This window comes from Equus asinus, chromosome 1 (assembly GCF_041296235.1).
Source record: "Equus asinus isolate D_3611 breed Donkey chromosome 1, EquAss-T2T_v2, whole genome shotgun sequence".
NCBI lineage: Eukaryota > Metazoa > Chordata > Mammalia > Perissodactyla > Equidae > Equus > Equus asinus.
The window spans coordinates 190874652-190894286 of NC_091790.1; the positions used below are offsets into that span (position 1 = coordinate 190874652).

General features: G+C 37.7%; 1 protein-coding gene across 2 annotated transcripts in view; it reads right to left on the reverse strand.

Annotated features, from left to right (window-relative positions):
* PTN (pleiotrophin) overlaps positions 1-19635 on the reverse strand; it is a 101816-nt gene that overhangs the window by 18324 nt on the left and 63857 nt on the right. For both annotated transcript variants that reach the window (XM_070514250.1, XM_070514259.1), the window contains exons 2-4: positions 6834-6949; positions 5802-5975; positions 3520-3681 (exon numbers count right to left, since the gene is read on the reverse strand). In XM_070514250.1, coding sequence (XP_070370351.1) covers positions 3520-3681; positions 5802-5975; positions 6834-6948 — 451 coding nt within the window. In that variant the 5' untranslated portion in view covers position 6949. The remainder of the gene's footprint in view (positions 1-3519; positions 3682-5801; positions 5976-6833; positions 6950-19635) is intronic.

A 19635-nucleotide genomic window follows, 5' to 3' on the forward strand; every position in this document is an offset into this window, starting at 1 on the left:
ATGACTTTCCTGCAGCTTCCACCAGCCTGCGGTGGATTTAGTGTGTGAAACCTTTTCTCCCTTGAGCATTTACTTATTACACAAATGTTTATTTGGCATCTACTATGTGCTACTCCTTGTTCTAAGCAGAAGGGGTACAGTAAAGAACAAAAGAGGCCAGATCCCTATCGTCTGGAAACTTTGATCCTGTTGGATGTCTTCCAGAACAGATTTAGAAATAACGTTCTAGAAAATGTCTTCTTCCATTTGAGAGGCATCTTGCATGTCAGTATGGGGCTTTACAAAGCTCACCTTCTCCTGTTTCAGAGGAAAATAAAAACTGTGGAGGCTGGCTTATACCCATATATGATTTAGGTGAGAAATCAGCAGGGTACAAAAGAGAACATGAGTTCACTCTGTCATTTATTAGAAATGTAACCCTGGGCAAACAAATTAACCAGTGTGCCTCAGTCTCCTTCATAATAGTGTCTACTCGCAAGGATATATGGGACTTTAGGAGATAGAAAATGTAAAATACCTAGAACACGGTATGAGAGTGGAAATGGAACAATATTAAGGAGAATACAGATTCTGTTTGTTATTTGATTTCTCCTTGATCAGAAAAATATGAGCCATCTTAAGGTTAGAGACACCTAAAGGGAAAGCTGTAACATCCATTTATGGTTACTTGAGAAAAACGGTACAGAAATATACACAACCCACACATGCCACTTGTTACATTTTACTTAAACCAACAAAAGTAAGTCATGGAAAGTATGTGTGAGTCCCATTAAGAAAATCTGCTATCTGACAGATCTTCCAAGCTCAATTCCTGTGATAACATTTTTCTTTGTGCGGGGCGCCTGGTGCCAAAACGGCATTCATGAAACCCTCCATTGTTGAGAGAGAAAAGATTGGTTAATTTCTACAAAGTATGTTACGCACACAGGGAAGGTTGCATTTTAATGACCTACAAAATGCATAACTGGTAGTGTTGTGAAATAAAGAACTCATTCAGGGTAATCCCATTTCAATTAACTATATACCTCAATTTTTGATCTAGAAAAAAAATTGCAGAATGTCTACCCACTTGAAATATTTTTACCATTTTTCAAGGTGAAAAGCTGAACCAAATTTTATGTGTGTGTGTGTGTGTGTGTATAAGATTGGCCCTGAGTTAACATCTGTTAGTAATCTTCCTCATTTTGCTGGGGAAGATGGTCCCTGAGCTAACATTTGTGCCAGTCTTCCTCTATTTTGTATATGGAAGCCGCCAGAGCATGGCTTTATGAGCAGTGTGTAGGTCCGCACCCAGGATCTGAACCTGCGAACCCCAGGTTGCCTAAACAGAGCATCAAATTTAAGCACTATGCCACCGGGCTGGCCCCCTGAACCAAACTTTTAACCTTCATTACACATTGCTAGATGGGAAAATTTAAAAATGTGAACTATCCATCAGTCCAGTTAAAAAGGTGTCCTCGCTTAATGTGTTTACTGAATATCCTGAGGGGTCTTTCTTAATCATGTCCCCGCTTTGTCTTATTTATTCCAAACTTTTCAACATTTTTCATATTCACTTAGTCACACCACCGTCCACCACCTAACCACTCTCCCTTTTTTTCCCCCACCCATTAAGGTGAAGTTTCTCTCACCCATAAGAAAGAACAAAGACAGAGTGTCTGTGTGTGTGCGTGTGTATGGTGTCTGTGAATTTCACACTAGAGCAGTAATTCTCAATTTTGGCTGATATTGAAATCTTTTAAAGGAGCCTTCTAATTTTCAAAACTGCTGATGCTGATTTAGTCGTTCTGGGTTATGCCTGGGCCCTGGGATTTTTGTAAGTTCCCATGAAACATTCTAACGTGCAGTCCATGCTAAAGCATGGAGACTTCTTTAATTCCTTTTCTTTTCCACTCTATATTTACGCTGAATATTTTGGTTCTCTGGCTGGCTTAAAAATAAATTAACTTGAAAACTATATCTTTGAGTTCTTCCAGCTTTGGAAATGTTTCACTAATTTTCATCAGATCTATGTAGTTGTCTCCAGACAAGTGACATTTGCAAAGGTGGCACACTCACTCACTGCACCGACCCCAGGCACATGTCATTCCTTCCAAAAACACTATAACCAGCAGAGATTTCCATAATCTGGAAGGGCAGCCTGCATCCTAGATTTGCCATCTGTCGTCCAGCCTGCTCTTGGCCATCCTGAAGTTGGAGGTAACCATTTCTAAGGACAACTCCATCAGAGGCTGAAGCATTAGGCCTGTGAAATGAGTCCTTTCTGACCATCAGCAGCAATTTCCCTATTTTCATTTATTACACGCTTCATGGTCATTTTTCTGAGTTTCTCCTTACGGTTAATCTGGCTAGTATAAAATTTCAGGTCCATTTCAGAGTTCAGATATGAGCAGAGGCCAAGAAGGTATTTGATTTAGAGATCACTGAGGCCCATTGCATTAGTTTGCTAGGGCTGCTGTAACACAGAGCAGGTGACTTAAACAAAAGAAATTTGTTTTCTCATAGATCTGGAGGCTGGAAGTCTGAGGTCAAGGAGCTGCAGGGTTGGCTTCTTCTGAGGCCTCCCTCCTTAGCTTGCAAATGGCTGCCTTCTCCCTGTGTCCTCACACGGTCTTCCCTCTGTGCCAATCAGTGTTCTAATCTCCTCTTCTCATAAGGACACCAGTCCTATTGGATTAGGGCCCACCCATATGACCTCATTTAACTTCAGTCACCTCTTTGAAGGCCCTATCTCCAAATACTGTCATGTTTTGGGGTACTGGGAGCCAGAACTTCAACCCGTGAATTTTGGGGGGACATAATCCAGCCCACAACACCTATGAATAAAAGAGTTTAATACCCCTTGTCTTCCCTCAGGTGGGATCTTATTTGTATAAAACCGTGACCATGATGCTTGTTTTTGGTTTACTTTCTCCAGCATGAGGAGCAGAGTTTGACTTTCTGGGAATGAATAGAAAGAGAGCTATGCATAATTAATAATTCCATGATAAATATAGTTGGTAAGATAACCTACCTAATAAAATATAAAGGCTCTGAAAGAAGTATAAGAAATACAGAACCTATCAAGTTATGTGGTGGAAAAAGAAAAAAATGTAAAATAACTATACATGTGAAAACTATGTATGTTGGATAATCTAGGAGAGACTGGATTTTAAATTTTCTGCCTCATGATCTTTGTGAATCTGTTCCTACTTGTTAAGATGTAGTCCCAATTTAGGGCTGAGAATATATAGCCACCATTCAACAACTGTCTTAATTGGCCTGTTTTGCTAAGTTGTTTATTTGTGCTAGGCGACTGTTCCAACGCCCCTATCTGTGCAGGGGACTTCAATTTGAACTCATCAATTGCCTGCTGAAAAGTACTTGTGTGATGCTCAACATACTGGGCTTTTTCATCCCTTTCTTCAGGTAATTCACCAAGATTTCCTTCTGGAAAATTTGAGTTTCCACCTCTGAAGATCCTGCCCAGGTCCATCAGTCCCTTCATATTAAAACTGTGGTGTAATGGCAGGAACTCACCTTGAGGTTTGGGCTTAGTCAGTTTGCCACAGGGCTTGGAGACGGTGACTGTCTTCTGGCAGTCAGCGTTGTGGAGGGCTCGCTTCAGACTTCCGGTTCTGGTCTTCAAGGCCGTATTCAGGTCACATTCTCCCCAGGCCTGGAACTGGTATTTGCATTCCGCTAAAGGTAGGATAGGACCAGACAGAAGTCTTAGAAAGACCCACTTGTAGTGCCATGAAAATAAAGACGTATTTTTGTTTTCAACTCTTTGTATTGAGATAATTGTAGATTTGCATGCAGTTGTAAGAAATAATAGAGATCCCAATATACCCTTCATCCAGTTTCCCTCAATTGTGATATCTTGCATAACTATAGTCCAATGGCACAACCAGGAAAGTGACATGGACACACTCCACGGAACTTATACAGGTTTCACATGGACTCATTTGTGTATGTGGGTATGTGTGTATTTAGTTCTGTGTGACTTTATCCCATGTGGATAGAGTGAACACCACCACCATTAATATACAAAAGAGTTCCAACACAAGAGTCCCTGGGATTATCCTTTTATAGTCATAGCCTGGCCACCTTCCTCCCTTCCATCTCCTTAGCCCCTGGAAATCACTAATGTGTTCTCCATCTCTATAATTTTGTCAGTTTAAGAATATTATATAAATGGACTCATACAGTATGTAACCTTTAAGATTGTTTTTTTTTTTTCACTCAGCCTAAGTTGTGTCTATCAAGTCTGTTCCTTTTTAGTGCTGACTAGTATCCCATGGTATGGATGTACTACAGTTTGTTTAACCATTTACTAGTTAAAGGATATCTGGATTGTTTCCAGCTTTTGGCTATTACAAATAAAGCAGCTATATACATTTGTGTACAGATTTTTATAGGAATATAAGTTTTCATTTCTCTAGGATAAATGCCCAGGAGTCAAACCATTGCATTGTATGGTAAACACAAGTTTAGTTTTGTAAAAAACTGCCATACTCTTTCCCAATGTGGTTGTACCATTTTACATTCCCATCAGCAATGTTTGAATGATAGAGTTTCTCTGCATCCTTTCTCACATTTGGTGTCATTTTTTTATTTTAGCCATTCTGATATGTGTATAGTGTATAGTGATATCTCTTTGGTTTCATTTCCATTCCTCTTGTGGAGAAAAGATGTTAAATATCTTTTCAGGTGTTTATTTGCCACCTATATATATTCTTTGGTAAAATGTTTGCTCATGTCTGTCCACTTCCTAATTAAATTGTTAGTTTTGAGAGTTCTTTATATATTCTAAATATAAGTCCTTCAAGATATGCTTTTTAAAAGTTTTCATAAGTGGATCTTTAGGGTGCCCATATACAATTTAAGACCAAACATATCTGAATTTCACCATGCCTTTATAGAATTTATCTCCACTCATAAAAAGTACCCCAAAGATTATAGAAAATGAAAAAGATATAGTGTATATATTCATTGTCCTTCTTCACTGTCCTGTAATTTCTGTAGAACAGTGAGAACATTTTGGGCATGATGTCCTATCATGGCTAAGAAGAACAAAAAGTCTAGAATGTAGAAAAAACAGGTAATTTGGGTATTCAGTAGTGGGTTTAAGGTTATAAGCGTTGAAAGATTCCTTCTTAACTAGGTAGATGAGGCCAGCATGAGACTGGCAATGGTCAGTGAGAGAAAAGACTATGAAAAGTGGCTATGACCATCCTCACTGGGTTTGAGAAGTAAATCCGTGAACCAGTATAGAGGGTGGGGAAGGGCCAAAAGACAGAGAGGGCCTGAAAGTAACAGAAAGAGATCTCAGGGAGGGGGAGAATAAATAAGAAAAGTGGAAAGGAAGATAAAAGGAACTTAGAAACAGAAGAAGGAAAGAAAGGAAAGAGAAGATAGATCAATGAACACTGTCAGGAGGGATCAAGGGTCTACTTTACGTCCCTATTGGTAAGGCAGTGTTTCTCAATGAGGGACTATTTTTGACCCCTACAGGACATTTGGTAACATCTGGAGACATTTTTAGTCCTCACAGTTGGTGGAGGCGGGGAATGTTACCTGAAACTACTGGGTAGAAGCCAGAGATGTTGTTAAATATCCTAAATGCACATACTGAAGCTGAGAAACCCTGGAGTTAGGTAAGACGTCTGGTTATCTGATAAATTAAACAGTAGTAACTTCAAAAGTAACTTACTATTTAAATTAAATAGTAGTAACTTCAAAAGACATTTGGTGAAAGAATGCAAGAATTATCTCAGAGTGGAAGATTAAATCAACAGGACAGTAGGGGTGGGACTCACCTCCGAATTGCTTTTTCCAGTTGCAGGGGATCTTACATCTCTGGGTCTTCATGGTTTGTTTACACTCAGCTCCAGTCCGGGTGCCCTCCCGGGTGCCCAGCCCACAATCTCCGCTGGTGGGCACACACACGCTCCACTGCCATTCTCCACAGTCAGACTTCTTCACTTTTTTTTCTGGAAAGAAGGAAGAAAAAATAATTAACATTCAGAAAACTCCTTAAGTCCTAGATGCAACTAAGTTCATTCCTGAGCACCTTTGTAGCAGGTTCTATGCCTTTTACCTCCATCTTCAGTGTCCAATAAATAATAGAACTTGATAGGTGTTAGCTGAAGGCTTGAATCAATGATTGACCAAGAGAAGGGAGAAAGAAAACTGAGGAAGGAGCTAGAACTAATATTAATGTAACTCTGACTAAGTGCCTGGGGCTGTGCTAAGTAATTTGCTGACATCTCCTTTCAGAAGCGAACATTTCTATAAAAGACACAATGGTCAAAAACAGTTAAACCTAAAAAATGAGAAAACATTCTATTAGAAGTAGCAGTTGTCAGATTAGCCATTTCAATGCAAGTCCATCTTCCTTGTTCTGTCTTATAGATGGAATGGCATAATGTAAGTGTAGTGGATCACAGATGTAAACAGACGCCACAGCCTCCTTGTGACATTGGGAGTGACATAGAAAATGTGCTTTATCCTCTCTGAGTTTCAGTTTCCTCCTTTGTAAATATAAGATAAAACAAAAATTCCTGCAGAACTATTTTTGAGGAAGAGAGGCAACATAAGTAAAACTACTGATTGCTGGTTGATGTTCTGTACATAGTAGCTGCTAATATGACCATTATGTTAATGACCACCATCTATATTTCAGGACTTACAGTGGGGGGAAAATCAGAGGAGATGTCATTTAGCTTCCCGTAAATACTTGAAGGAAGGAAGAAAGGGAGGAAGGGAAGGAGGAAGGATAGAAATCAAGTAGTTGGATTAGATGGACAGTAATCAATGAAGAGTCTTGCCTTCATAACCCCACTGCTTACCTGGTTTCTCTTTCTTCCCTGCTTCAGCAGTGCCCACAGCTGCCAAAATGAAAATGAATGCCAAGAAGGCAGCTGCGAATTTTCGACGCTGCTGCAGGTGCTGTTGGGACTGCATTCTAGGAATAAACAGAGAAGCAGAAGAAAGTGGTGTCAACCTAAGTCAGAGGAAGGCTCAGTGAACTCCTTGATGAAGGGCTCAATTTTACACTTTTGGAATACTACATTTTGGGAAATTTATATCAGTTATCTTGGACAGAAGTCTATCTTTTCTCTCCAACAGCCGCTGAAATAAGTGCTCTTCTGCAAGCAGTCACATACTCACTGACAAAATACAACAGTTCTCCATATAACACTTCACACAACCATTTGCTAAGTACGACTCAAGAATTATGGAAGCAAAAGATTTCTGATGACATGGCTTTGAGCAGACTCCCAAAGTAAATCTTGCTGATAGTGACACTTGGTAATGTCAATAACTGTAGTCATCTTCATAACTCCTGACAATTCCTAGAAACAACCGTGGTGTTGTAGTCCACATGGATAATTTGAGTGGACACAGCGAATGGATTATCTGTGCAAGTATTATGTTTACTGTTAGCTTTAGATGCACCAATAATGACCAACATCTCTGGTTTTTTGTATTGTTTCCCATGATCGTGACCATCTCATCATTGTTGTTTCATTAATCATTGGTCCACTGAAGAGCGAAGCACAAAACAGAAGTAGAGCGAGCTAGCACACCTTTGATATATATCAAACACACATAAACTCACACGTCCTGAAAATGCTCTAAATTCTAGGATATAATGAAAAGTCTTTAAACCCACTCATAATCTGAAATTCTCCACATTTGATATGACTCAAAATCTCAAAATAACATTATAAAGACTCCCCTAGAACTTTAAGTCACTTACAAGAGCTGAGTGTCAATATGGTCACCTTGCCAAACACACTTGAGGAAGTCTCAGTCGAAGCGCCAGGACAACCCATTTCCCAATGGCTTCACTATGTCACTAGCTTCAGTAACTCACCTGGCAGTTATTCATCTTCATCTGCTGGGTTCATGATGACTTCATATAAAAAGGACAGTAAGGTTATTAGCTCTGAGGATTTTTTTCCAGAAGTGGTAATAGATTAGTTTAGATATTTTTACATTCTCTTGATTGTAAACAATAAAACCTCTCATATATATAAAGGATTGAGATAATTCTGTTCTGCAACTTCTTTTTCTCAGTCAAAAATATCTAAGAAATGATTTTCTTATTAGTTAATTTATTTCCCTTTCTGTGACATTGGAAATGCTATCCTTTATTGGTGTTTTCTTTTTTTAATTGATGACTTTGAATTTCATTGCACAGACGAAGTATATTTTATTTACCAATTAAAATTAATATTTTGGTCATTTGGTCCTTTCATTGAATCCTGATTAGCTACTCACCATCTCTATCACTTACAAAAATCTTATATTGGGTGCTTTGTTCTTCCTCCTAATGCTAAATTTTTATAATTATACCTCACTGATGGTCACACAGGAAAGTTCCTATTGGTTCTTAGACTTTTCCTATGCCTTTCTTTCACTGAGCATGAATGATATGAGAAGGCAGTCTAGACCTACTGATTGGCAAGTCTTCTCACAGTTGAGTACCCTGGTGCATCTATATGACTACACTTCTTCATCATATATTCAAATATCATTTAAAATTATTAGGTATAAAGTAAACCAAAGTGGAAGTCTTCTGTTGCTTTCTCCAAAGCCCGTCTTAGAACCTAGTAACTCAGTAACTAGCCACTTTGGAGACAGAAATTATTCATTTGAGTTTTCTTTCCTTTCTTTCTTTCTTCCTTCCTTCCTTCCTTCCTTCCTTCCTTCCTCCCTCCCTCCCTTCCTTCCTCCCACCCTCCCTCCCTCCCTCACTCTCTTTCTTTCTTTTTTGCTGATGAAGATTGGCCCCAAGCTAACATCTGTGCCAATCTTCCTCTATTTTGTATGTGGGTCCCCGCCACAGCATGGCCACCGACAGTGGTATAGGTCCTCACCAGCCCAGGAACCTGATGGGCTGCTGCAAAGCAGAGTGCCAAATTTAACCTCTAGACCACAGGATGGGGCAGCTCCCTCAGTTGAGTTTTCCTAAAGGAGAAGTTAACTTTTCAATTCAGAACCTTTACATTTTCATGCATTCTTTCCAAGTCAGAATTTGCCTTCATCTTTAACAATTACCTACTAAAACCTGAAGTATTTAGATTGTGAATTAGATTATTGTGTGAATTCAGAAATTCCAGCTGAGAAAGCACAGCTCTTGAGAGAACCTGCTGACCAAGCAATGGGGTGATCCTTGTAGAGCCTTGTAACATACACAGCAGGAAGAGAGGTCAGGAGCACCTCAGAACCCACTGAAGCAACACAGCCACCTGGCAGAAATAGAAAGAACTCTCCCTTCCATAAATAACACAGCACAAACACAGAGTTATTAATGGAAAGATGATATCACTGGCTAATTTTAACCTTGGCATTTCTAGTTTTACATTGCTAAACTCTTACTTTTATAATTATTTTTGAAAAGCTTTCTCTTAATCAAGTTAAATGCACTTAGTTTCAAGGAAAAAAATCCCACACAGGCAAGAGTTTCCTAACCATATAAATCTTCTTTTGAGGCATAGAATGGTCTATTAAACAAGTTATCTTAACTGAAGTCTGAGCCAAGCGGAATGAAAAGGAGAAAGGAATCGGGGTGAAATTTGGAGAGTTAGTAGAATGAAAATATACTCTGTCTACTCCTGATACTACTTAGAACAATTCAGAACCTTAAAAAGTGGGTAAATTATGAATTTCAGCTTTTAGATGTTCTACGGAAAAATGCTCACAAGTCCATGTGTACAGGGAGTCACCTGTGTAAAATATGTGATCAGCAACAGGTTAGAATTGGAGCATATCTTTCTTCTCGATCTCTTCTCTCTTTCCTCCTATTTTGCCTGCCATTCTGCTTAAGCCTATATATTGATAGGTTACATTTTTCTGGGTAGAGAAAATGAATAAAGCGTATTTAAAAGAAGAGAGTAAGGAGGTTTAGAAGAGGGATGATTACAATTATCCAAAACTTCAAGTCTGCCCAAACAATACCCAATTAGCATGTTGGTGCCTTACTATTGTAATAAATCCTTAAGTAATTAGTACATGTATAGATAACAGTTCCCTGGCCTGTGGTATCTGCATAATTGATTATTTATTTGTCCTTAGCCTCAAGTAAAGGCAAAAGCTCTGGATATAGTTTCCCCCTGGCTGCTCTCCAGCAGGGTGCTAGATGAGCACAGAGACAAGAACATTGACCTTAAGGAAGTAGTCAGGATCGTGACTCATTTTTCACACTGAGGAAAATAAAACAGTGGAAGAAGAAGACTTGCTAAATTGCCTCAGTTCATTTGAATAATTTACTTATTTTCACCCCCTGCTACTGCTATCTTTCCTTGTACCTACCTTGAGAGATTTAACCTTATAGGGCTTAATGGTCAAGTTGAAGACTACGATACATGGGCACTGGTGTCTGGAAATTATTGTTCAGTTATTTCAATCACCAATAAGTCTGAAGCTCAAAGTTTAAAGGAAATTAAAGTTAAACAGACCAACTCAGGGGAAAAGTGTTAATTTACTGAATCTTGATCTCTTCTGTAGAGAAATGGTTGATTAGAAGGAAGAAAGAGCTCTCCTTACCTTTAGTATTTTAATAGGATCTAGGGCTTTTTTTTTTTTTTTTTTTTGAGGAAGATTAGCCCTGAGCTAACTACTGCCAGTCCTCCTCTTTTTTTGCTGAGGAAGCATGGCCCTGAGCCAACATCCGTGCCCACCTTCCTCTGCTTTATATGTGGGACGCTTACCACAGCATGGCTTGCCAAGCGATGCCATGTCTGCACCCGGGATCTGAACCGGCGAACCCCAGGCCGCCAAGAAGTGAAACATTCGAACTTAACCGCTGCACCACAGGGCCGGCCCCAATAGGCTCTGGAATTTTTTAAGATAATTAACATCTAGTGTAAACACAAGACAAGGACGTTGAAATATGTCCCTTAGTGATCTTGCTGGAAAGACTAATATGGGAGTTGGAGGCAGAAGTTTTGGCTTAAACTTCAGCTCCACCGTATAATTTTCGGGATGTCCTTGTACAAATCACAATCATTTGCACCTCTGTTTTGACATCTGCAGAGTAGGATTATTTTATAACAACTACTTGAGAGGCTTGTCGTGAAAATGCAAGATGCAGACATAGAGCTAACCCAGAATATTAAGAAATACATTATTAGTTGATGAATAAAGTTAATTCACTCCTACACTAAAGTACTTCTTTTTATTGAGAAATAACAATCATTACACTCTGAACTATCTAATATTATCCAAAAGCAAAAGACAAAATAAAAAACAAAGAAACAGAGAGAGATATGATTGAATTAATATCAACTAAAGATTCGTTCAGCCTTATCGGCACAAACTCATTCTGCCTTTTGACTTCTTGGAAGGTTAAAACAAACTCAAGGATCTTCATCCCCAGTGTTTCCTTGGAGTTTGCTAAAGTCAAGAGGTTCCATCTTGAAAATTAGGAAAATCTGGATGCAATTTAACTTGTACCAGATAAAAAAATAATCTCACTTTGCAGCTGTGTTTTATGCTGATTGTGTGGCGAAACCATTCCACCTTTTTCTTTTTATTTCAAATAAAAAGCACAGGGCCCCATCACCTGGATGCCGCTCAGTAAAATTTTTGCTAATGAAAAATGGCTCCAAAACATGGCACCAAGTCAGAGGAATTAATATTCATCCTAAAATGATGTCTCAGCTTTTTGTTTATGCCATGGGATATGAAATTCACTGAAGAAATTGGACTGCAAACAACAACCAGAATCTAAAGCAGTGTCATACATACGAGAATAATCAGTGAATGATTTGCAGTGCTTCTGCATCATACATTACACATCACTAGACCTTTCTGGATATTTTGTGATCTACTTGCCTAAACTCCTGTGAAATATTAATTTTTTGACCTTTTAATTGTAAAATAAAACATGAGAGACAAAAAAAAACACGCAAAGCAATTACATAGCTCAGTGAATTATTATAAGATAAATTATTTTTCCAGTCACATCTGAAGGCTTTACATATTCCTCATCCTAATTATAGCCCCATCCCTCCAAAAGTAACTTATATAGCAATCACTTCTGTGCATTTCTTGAGGGTTTTATTCAAGTGTGCTTCCCTAGAAATGTCTAATTTAAAAGACAGAGATGTCTTTTACATTGCTTTTATTATACAAGTTTGTCCTCCACTCCTTTCTTTCTCTTGCTTTTTACTTTTTACGAAAACCAGGCCGTTTAATCAATAGTATCCCATTTTCTGGATTTTGATGATTGTAAATGCATGACGCAATTCAGCGTTCCTCTGTTCAGCTGCAAATTGGCAGCTGGGTGCAGAGGCTTAACCAGACTCAAGTGCTATTCCTTTGGAAAAACTAGAAGTGGTATTGTGTTCTTTCACCAGGAGTTACATAATATTTGGTCTTTGCTCTTTTGTGATGTTAACAGCCATTGGCACTCCACCATTAGTGATGGGATATTATGGACTGAATGTTTGTGGTCCCCCTCAAATTTATATGTTGAAACTCTACACTTGTCTATGTAATAGTAGTAGGAGGTAGGGCCTTTGGGAGGTAATTAGGATCAGATGAGGTCATGTGGGTGGAGCCTTCATGAATGGGATCAGTATCCTTATGAGGCTCCCCAGAGAGCCTGCTTTTTCTCTCTGCTCTTCATCATGTGAGGATACAATGAGAAGTCAACAGTCTGCAACCCAGAGGATGGTTCTCACCAGAACACGACAATCCTTGCACCCTGATCTTGAACTTCTAGCCTCCAGATCTGTGAGAAATAAGTTTCTGCTATTGACAAGCCACCCAGTCTGTGGTGTTTTTGTTATAGCAGCCTGAGTTTACCAAGACCTAGGGGCTGCAAAATGGTGATATTCTAAATCTATCCTTTCCTTTTCATTTATTATTTGAGATAATTTTAATAACAGATGAGATGTTCCCCTCATCTATTATTTTGTTATGCAGTATACAGTTCATAAGAGCAAGTGGGATAAATGCTTGATTATTTTCCTTTATTTACCTAATTTTCAAGATTATGAATTTGTTGCCCATCATAATTAGAATATGGCCAACAAATTTTTCTTTTGTGTATTATTATAAGCGCATGGATTTATTCATATTGGATGGGTTTTAAGCCATCACATTTTTAACCTTTATTGAAGCTCTAATTGTCCCATCTTTGGCCAATGTAAGCTTCATTCAGTTGGCCGCTGAATTCTTTTGACATGATCCTTGTAATCTTTGACAACATCCTTGCTATCTGGTGTGCCAAGATCTGGTGTGCCAGGTCTACCTTGCACATTTCCTACCCCAGACCTGAAATCAACCATTCCTTCAAGAAGCCTTGTTTGTTTTTAGGGTAAATAATATTTCCAAACTGAAATCTGGACGCTAGGGATGCTCGACATTACTGAGTTGATCCTTATTTCCAGGCCTTTTTCTGTGAGCAGAGCCAAGAAAGAACATAGGGCATGACAGAATTAAATATTAAACAATAAAACTATTGTTTTATCACACTATCTCCTTTGATCATTTGGCATTGATCATTTGATTTATCCCATATTACAGAAACAATAGTCTCAGAATAACAATATTAATACTAAAACCACCAATTATGAATCCTAAAAGCAGTTAAAATTGTTTTATCACACTATCTCCTTTGCCCTCATTTTCGTGGTTGCTCAATATCTATGTCATCAGAAATTTTAGCCATTGTATACTATACCATCTCCCCTTTAATTCTCATTAATCTTTGTTATAGAACCAGCTATATATTTAAGGGTCGCTACAGTCCTTATGTTGACATCTCTCTAAGCATTTTGTTGGTCTGAAACGACTCTCTAGCAGAATTCTTAGAAAAGCTGTGGAAACATTATTACTTGAGTTCTTGAGTGCTGATAACAGATTATCCAGCCCTTTTGTCCTTGAGGGTCAGTTTTGCTGGAATGTAACATTCTTGGCTTACAGCTTTTTTCCCTAAGTATCCAAAATATTATCTTCCATTTTCTTTCATCATAAAGTGTTGCAGTTGGAAAACCTAATAACAATCTAATTTTTTTCTATGTAAGTAAAGTATTATTTTTGCTGAGATGACCAAAGGATCTTTTTTCTTTAAAATGCGATAATTTTCCTAACTTATACTTTGGCATTGTTCATTTGGGGTTGATAACCTCGCATAATCATGGGCTCTTCTAATAGTCAACTTTAGATCATTTCATCGTTTTTTATTTGAATGAGAGTTTTCAATATAAGTTCTATTACCTTTCCTTGGTTTTCTTCTTCAGGATCTCATTATCTGTGAGTTGATTCTTCCTTGACTATTTTCATTATTTGTGCTTTTATCTCAAATCTTTTTTATCAACATTTTTTAAAAAAATTAAAATAGTCTGTTTTTATCTTCGATTTATCTTAAGGTATTGTGTTTATTCGATCTTGTGTTTCTTCTAGTTTAGTCTTCATTTCTAAACTATTATTTTTATTTCTAATTCTCACATGAGTTCTGTCACCTCATTCCTGAGTTTTTCTAGTTATGATTTATGATTTTCTCTTACATCTCGTATGATTTCCGTGTTTTCTAACTCATTTTAAAATAGTATGTTACAGGGGTTTTTGTCCTGTTTTCTAGTTCTTGAGCATGTTCAGGCATACTTTCCCTACCTTTAGGGACATTATTCCGCTCCTTATCTTCTATTTCCCTTTTTAATAGTTACTTTATATGAGATTTCACCTCAATACATTTCTCTAGCTCATATTTATAGCTGTTTTACCTTCACAAAATTCCTTCTTCTGTTCTTTCTGTATTATGGTGAAATAAAAAAGCTATCTTTCTGAGATTTCTTGGTTCTGTTTTCCTGTCCTTACTTTTATCTGGACTTTCTGTTTCCTTTGTTTCCATTGTTGCTCTTTTGATCAATTTTGATTTTATTCCCGGGAGTTCATCTTCACTGTGGGTTCCTGTCCTAGAAGGAAGTCCTGGAGGGTCAGCTTGTGTTCTCGAATTCGCTCACCATGATTTACAATGGACATGTATGGGCTGTTTTGGGGTTCTCCCATTGTCAGGTTTGTCAGATGTTCTGTTGCTTCCCTCTGCCTTCTTTTTTTTTTTAAAGATTTTATTTTTTCCTTTTTCTCCCCAAAGCCCCCTGGTACATAGTTGCATATTCTTTGTTGTGGGTCCTTCTAGTTGTGGCATGTGGGACGCTGCCTCAGCGTGGCTTGGTGAGCAGTGCCATGTCCGCGCCCAGGACTCGAACCAACGAAACACTGGGCCGCCTGCAGCGGAGCGCGCGAACCCAACCACTCGGCCACGGGGCCAGCCCCCCCTCTGCCTTCTTTTGTTCAGACACCAATAGCCTGTGGATCTTGTAGTTATAATGGTTTACTCCCACCCACTTTTATTTTGAGGTTTGTGGGGAAAACTCTGTCCTGAGTTTTGTTTTAAACATTGTCCCTGGGTTTGGTTTTGCTATCTATCAAGCTGCCCATCCGCTTTTATATGAGGATTCAGGAAGATTCTAAAAACATCCTGACACCTCCTTCCTCTCAAAATCAGCATATTACTTCATTAAACATTTTGATGGCACCTATCTATGCCAGCCATTGGGCCATATTCTTAGGGTGTAACAGTAAGAAGTGATAAGATAGATGATGTTTTTGCTTGTTCTCATGAAGTTTGCACTCCAATAAAGTTTACACTGACAAATAAATAGCCAATTATAATTCACTATTCTCTGATAAGAATTACAAACTGTCAGGAAGTATAAGAGAAGGGCAACCATTTTGCATTTCCCTTTCTTGATTGTTATCTAACTCAAGACAGGGATTCAGTTAAGGCCAAAGATTTAATTTAATAGTAGAAATTCTGTTATGGGGCATTAACTATTAGTCATGTTCCTGATGATTTTAGTCATAGAATTAAATGTCTATCTTCTCTCACTTATCATAAAGGATTTTAATTTAGTTCAAGGGAGATTTATCAGCTTGCATCAGTCAAGAAGGTACTTATTTAGTTAACAAACATTTATAGTAGTTACTATATACAAGGAGCTCTTTTAAGTACTTTATAAATATTGACTTATATTAATATTAACTGATATCTGAACCATCACAGACAGTATATCCATTTACTCAATTATTCAAAAACTATGTGTATGTAAGAGTTGCATCCTTTGTAGCATAAGTTGTTCTAGGCAATGGAGACAAGGAGTTGAACAAGATAGGCAAGATTGCTGGCCCCATGATGCTTACCTAATAGTAAGCAAGTTAGAAAATAGGATGTAAACAAATAAGTAAACAAATTCACAAACAAGATAATTTCTGATTGTGGCAAATTTTGTGGGAAAAAAAAGATGATGATGTGATAGAGTGAAAGAGTGACCTGAAGAAGACAATTTAGGTAGGGTGCTTACGCATGGCTTCTTTTATAAGGCTGAGAAAGAGCCAGTAAAGTATAATATGTCTTAGTGATAAATATTGTGCATCAGGGGCCCCCAATTACCACTTTTCATTCCTCGTCATTCTCTTCTGAGATGAGATGGTCTTATTTTTGCCTCCAAGCTTTTACAATACTTCTGGAACTCAAGAATTAGCCATCCACTCCTCCTGATTGACCTTGTTCTCTCCACTCCACCACAATCTCTGGATCTCCCTAAGGTTTGACCAACAGCCAACAATATCTCACTCTTATCGGCTCACTGGTAGGCAGCACAGTCAAACCTGAAATCTTGCCAGTTTATAATCTATATTAATATGTGACATCATATTTAACCAAAAAAATACAATCAAAGAAATTATAGTTTTTATGTTTACTTTCCCAAGAAAAATAATGGCCACCATTTATTTAATTTAAACATGACATCACAGAGTGTTTTTTTCTTTTTTTCTAGCCTGGTAATATAGTAGGAAATCCATTTTGTCTAAAAGCATGCAGCCTTTTCACCTCTGCCCACTATTAATCTTTCTAAGGATGTGTAGGTTTCTTGAAAATTGCTTTCTACTTCAAATTCAACTCTAAATACACAAAAGGATTCAGGAATGAGAAAGGAAAAAATAAAACAACGGAATAAATGGATTTGATTTTCCCTTTATAATATGACTGTAGTGTGAAGGTATGTTTATTCAATTATTTTTTGGAGCCAAGTGAGTTCAAAAGGGACTGGGGTTGTTTATATTATTCCTTTCTGCTTTCATACATTATAATCAAAAGCAACTGGAGATCAACTTTTAGAATTTTAGAATTTTCTAATTTCCTCTTAATCCTTTTTATATCTATCTACTGCAACCTGATATAGAGGAACAAGTAACACTTTTAGAGTAGGTTGGACCTGAGTTGGAATCCCAACCCTGGCTAGGTAATGAAGCAGTACATTTAATTTCTCTGAAACTTATTTTCCTCAGTCATAGACATGGGTATAAAATCTGTTGCACAATGTTTTGGGATAAAAGATTGGGCATGAAAAGTAAGCAACACAGTACCTGGCACATGGCCAACCCACTGGACCTTCTCTAAGGATGCTTTCCTAACTCATATTGCAGCTCCCCAACCGCTTCACTTTTAACTGTGCTAAGATAACAAATTGACATTTTCGATGGAATTTTCCTATAACAGAGTGCAAAATACTGAATTTTCACTGGGCAAAAATGGCAATCCACTTCCCTCACAGCTTACTGTACTAGCTTTTAACTCACTTTCCTGCCACCTCTCTTGTTTCCTTCTAATCTTATTCCTCTAAAGTCAAGATGTCTAGAATATCTCAAAACCTTTTTTTCTCACAGGAATCCCTTTCACTCTGTCCTCTCGCCTCCTGTACCCAATCTATATATCTTTAGCCAGAAAGAAGTATTTATAATTCTCTAAGCCCAGAAACATTGTTTTAGTCCACTGATCTTTTGCTCATGCTGTCCCATGCAATTGGAAGTTCTTTCCCAAACCCCTCTACCTGGAAAACCCTTATCACCTTCCAAGGTTTAGTTCAAGGATTTCATCTTCAATGAAGCCTTTGCTGAGGCAATATTCTCCTCTTTATCTTTGGAGGTCATTTTGCTATACTCATTCCATAGGCTCCCATCATTCACCACCTCTGAATATACAAGTGGCATATAATTGACTCTGTAAACCAGAAAAAAATGACATGAGCCTTCTAGACCATTTAGTAACCATTATTTTTTTAGGTCCCTTTAATTTCTCTTCTTTCATTGCCAGAACTAGGAGAGAATAAAAAAGCCGTCCTGAAAGGCAGGCACTGAGAAGTCAATGGAGGTTTCTAAGGTTCCTCTCTAGCTAATTCACTGGCTCCCATTCACCAGTCAAGAAGTAAATTCTCTTCTTAGGAAAACTATCAGCAATACAAGCCATGGATCTTCTGAGGTCCTATTAGAATGACTGGCATTTAGAATGTCCTCTAATGCTGAAGTTCTATCAAAAACCTTTGACATAATAGTATAAGCTTCAGTGTGTGCACAGGTGATTGTGATTGTGTTTGTGTATATGTGCCTATAATAGTGTGTGTGTGTACACAAACACTTGTATACATCCAATTTCAGTAATCTACAAGCTCTTTAAGAGATAGAACACTATCTTTTTCTTATGTTCATTTATAAGGTTTAGAACAGTGTTTGACACACAGATGTCACTTGTATATTTGTTATATGAATGAGTAAAATAACAAATAAGGGAAAAAATAGCCTGGTAGCCAATATGATAACTGACAACGCTATCTAAAATAATACCAACTTCATATATCTATGTTCCCTCACCTGGCTTTATTTTTATCTCAGCACAAATTAATGTTGGATTTATAATATGTTTATTTTATTTGTTAATTATCGTCTCTCCCAAGATGGCAGGCCTCTGAAGAACAGCAGTGCTGGCTATTGAAATCTTATTGCAGACTGAAGGTGGGAGAGCATAAGAAATGTAAAAAGACATTCCAGGGGATATGCTGAGCACTGGGTGTTATCTGACATAGTAACTAAAATGCATTTTAATTCATATATTTTTTAACAGCTAAAGAACCTTGATTTTGGAGTAGCGTATTTTTTTATTTAAGTGAATTTCCTCTACCTTGCTTATGAAATGCAAAGTATTGCTGGAGGTAGTTTTCTTCTAAGTTTACAAATACAGAAACGTCAATTAGGCAAATATGCCATTTTTATTTTATCTTTCCACTTCATACATTTACTTAGGAATGGTGATTTCATTTTTTTCCTACATTACATTTGGGAGATATTTGTTCCTATGGGGGATTTAGTAACTTTAATTATATTTTTTCTTATGTATAGTTTACTTTTCTTTCTTTATTTTCACTAGCTCATCTTCAAGTCTTGAAATCCTCATATTGATTTATTCTCTAATGGCTTGATCATTGCCTTAGATTCCTGAAGTCTCACAGAACTAGGCCTTATGTTTATAATGGAATCAGTTGCTAAATCAGCCCTTCACTTTGGCCTTGTTAAGCTGCCTTATTTAAACACTAAGCAGTGAAAAGAATGTGTCCCAAGCACATGACCTCAGGTGCACTCTACTCACAGCACAGAAGTGAATTCAACAACGTGCCATCTTTGATTTTAACCAAGTGCATATCAATTAGATTGATAAAGTAGGGCATTCATTTAATTTTGTATAACTCAATGTCTCAAAAACAGGGAACTTTCAGGGCAAAATATTTTCATGGCATG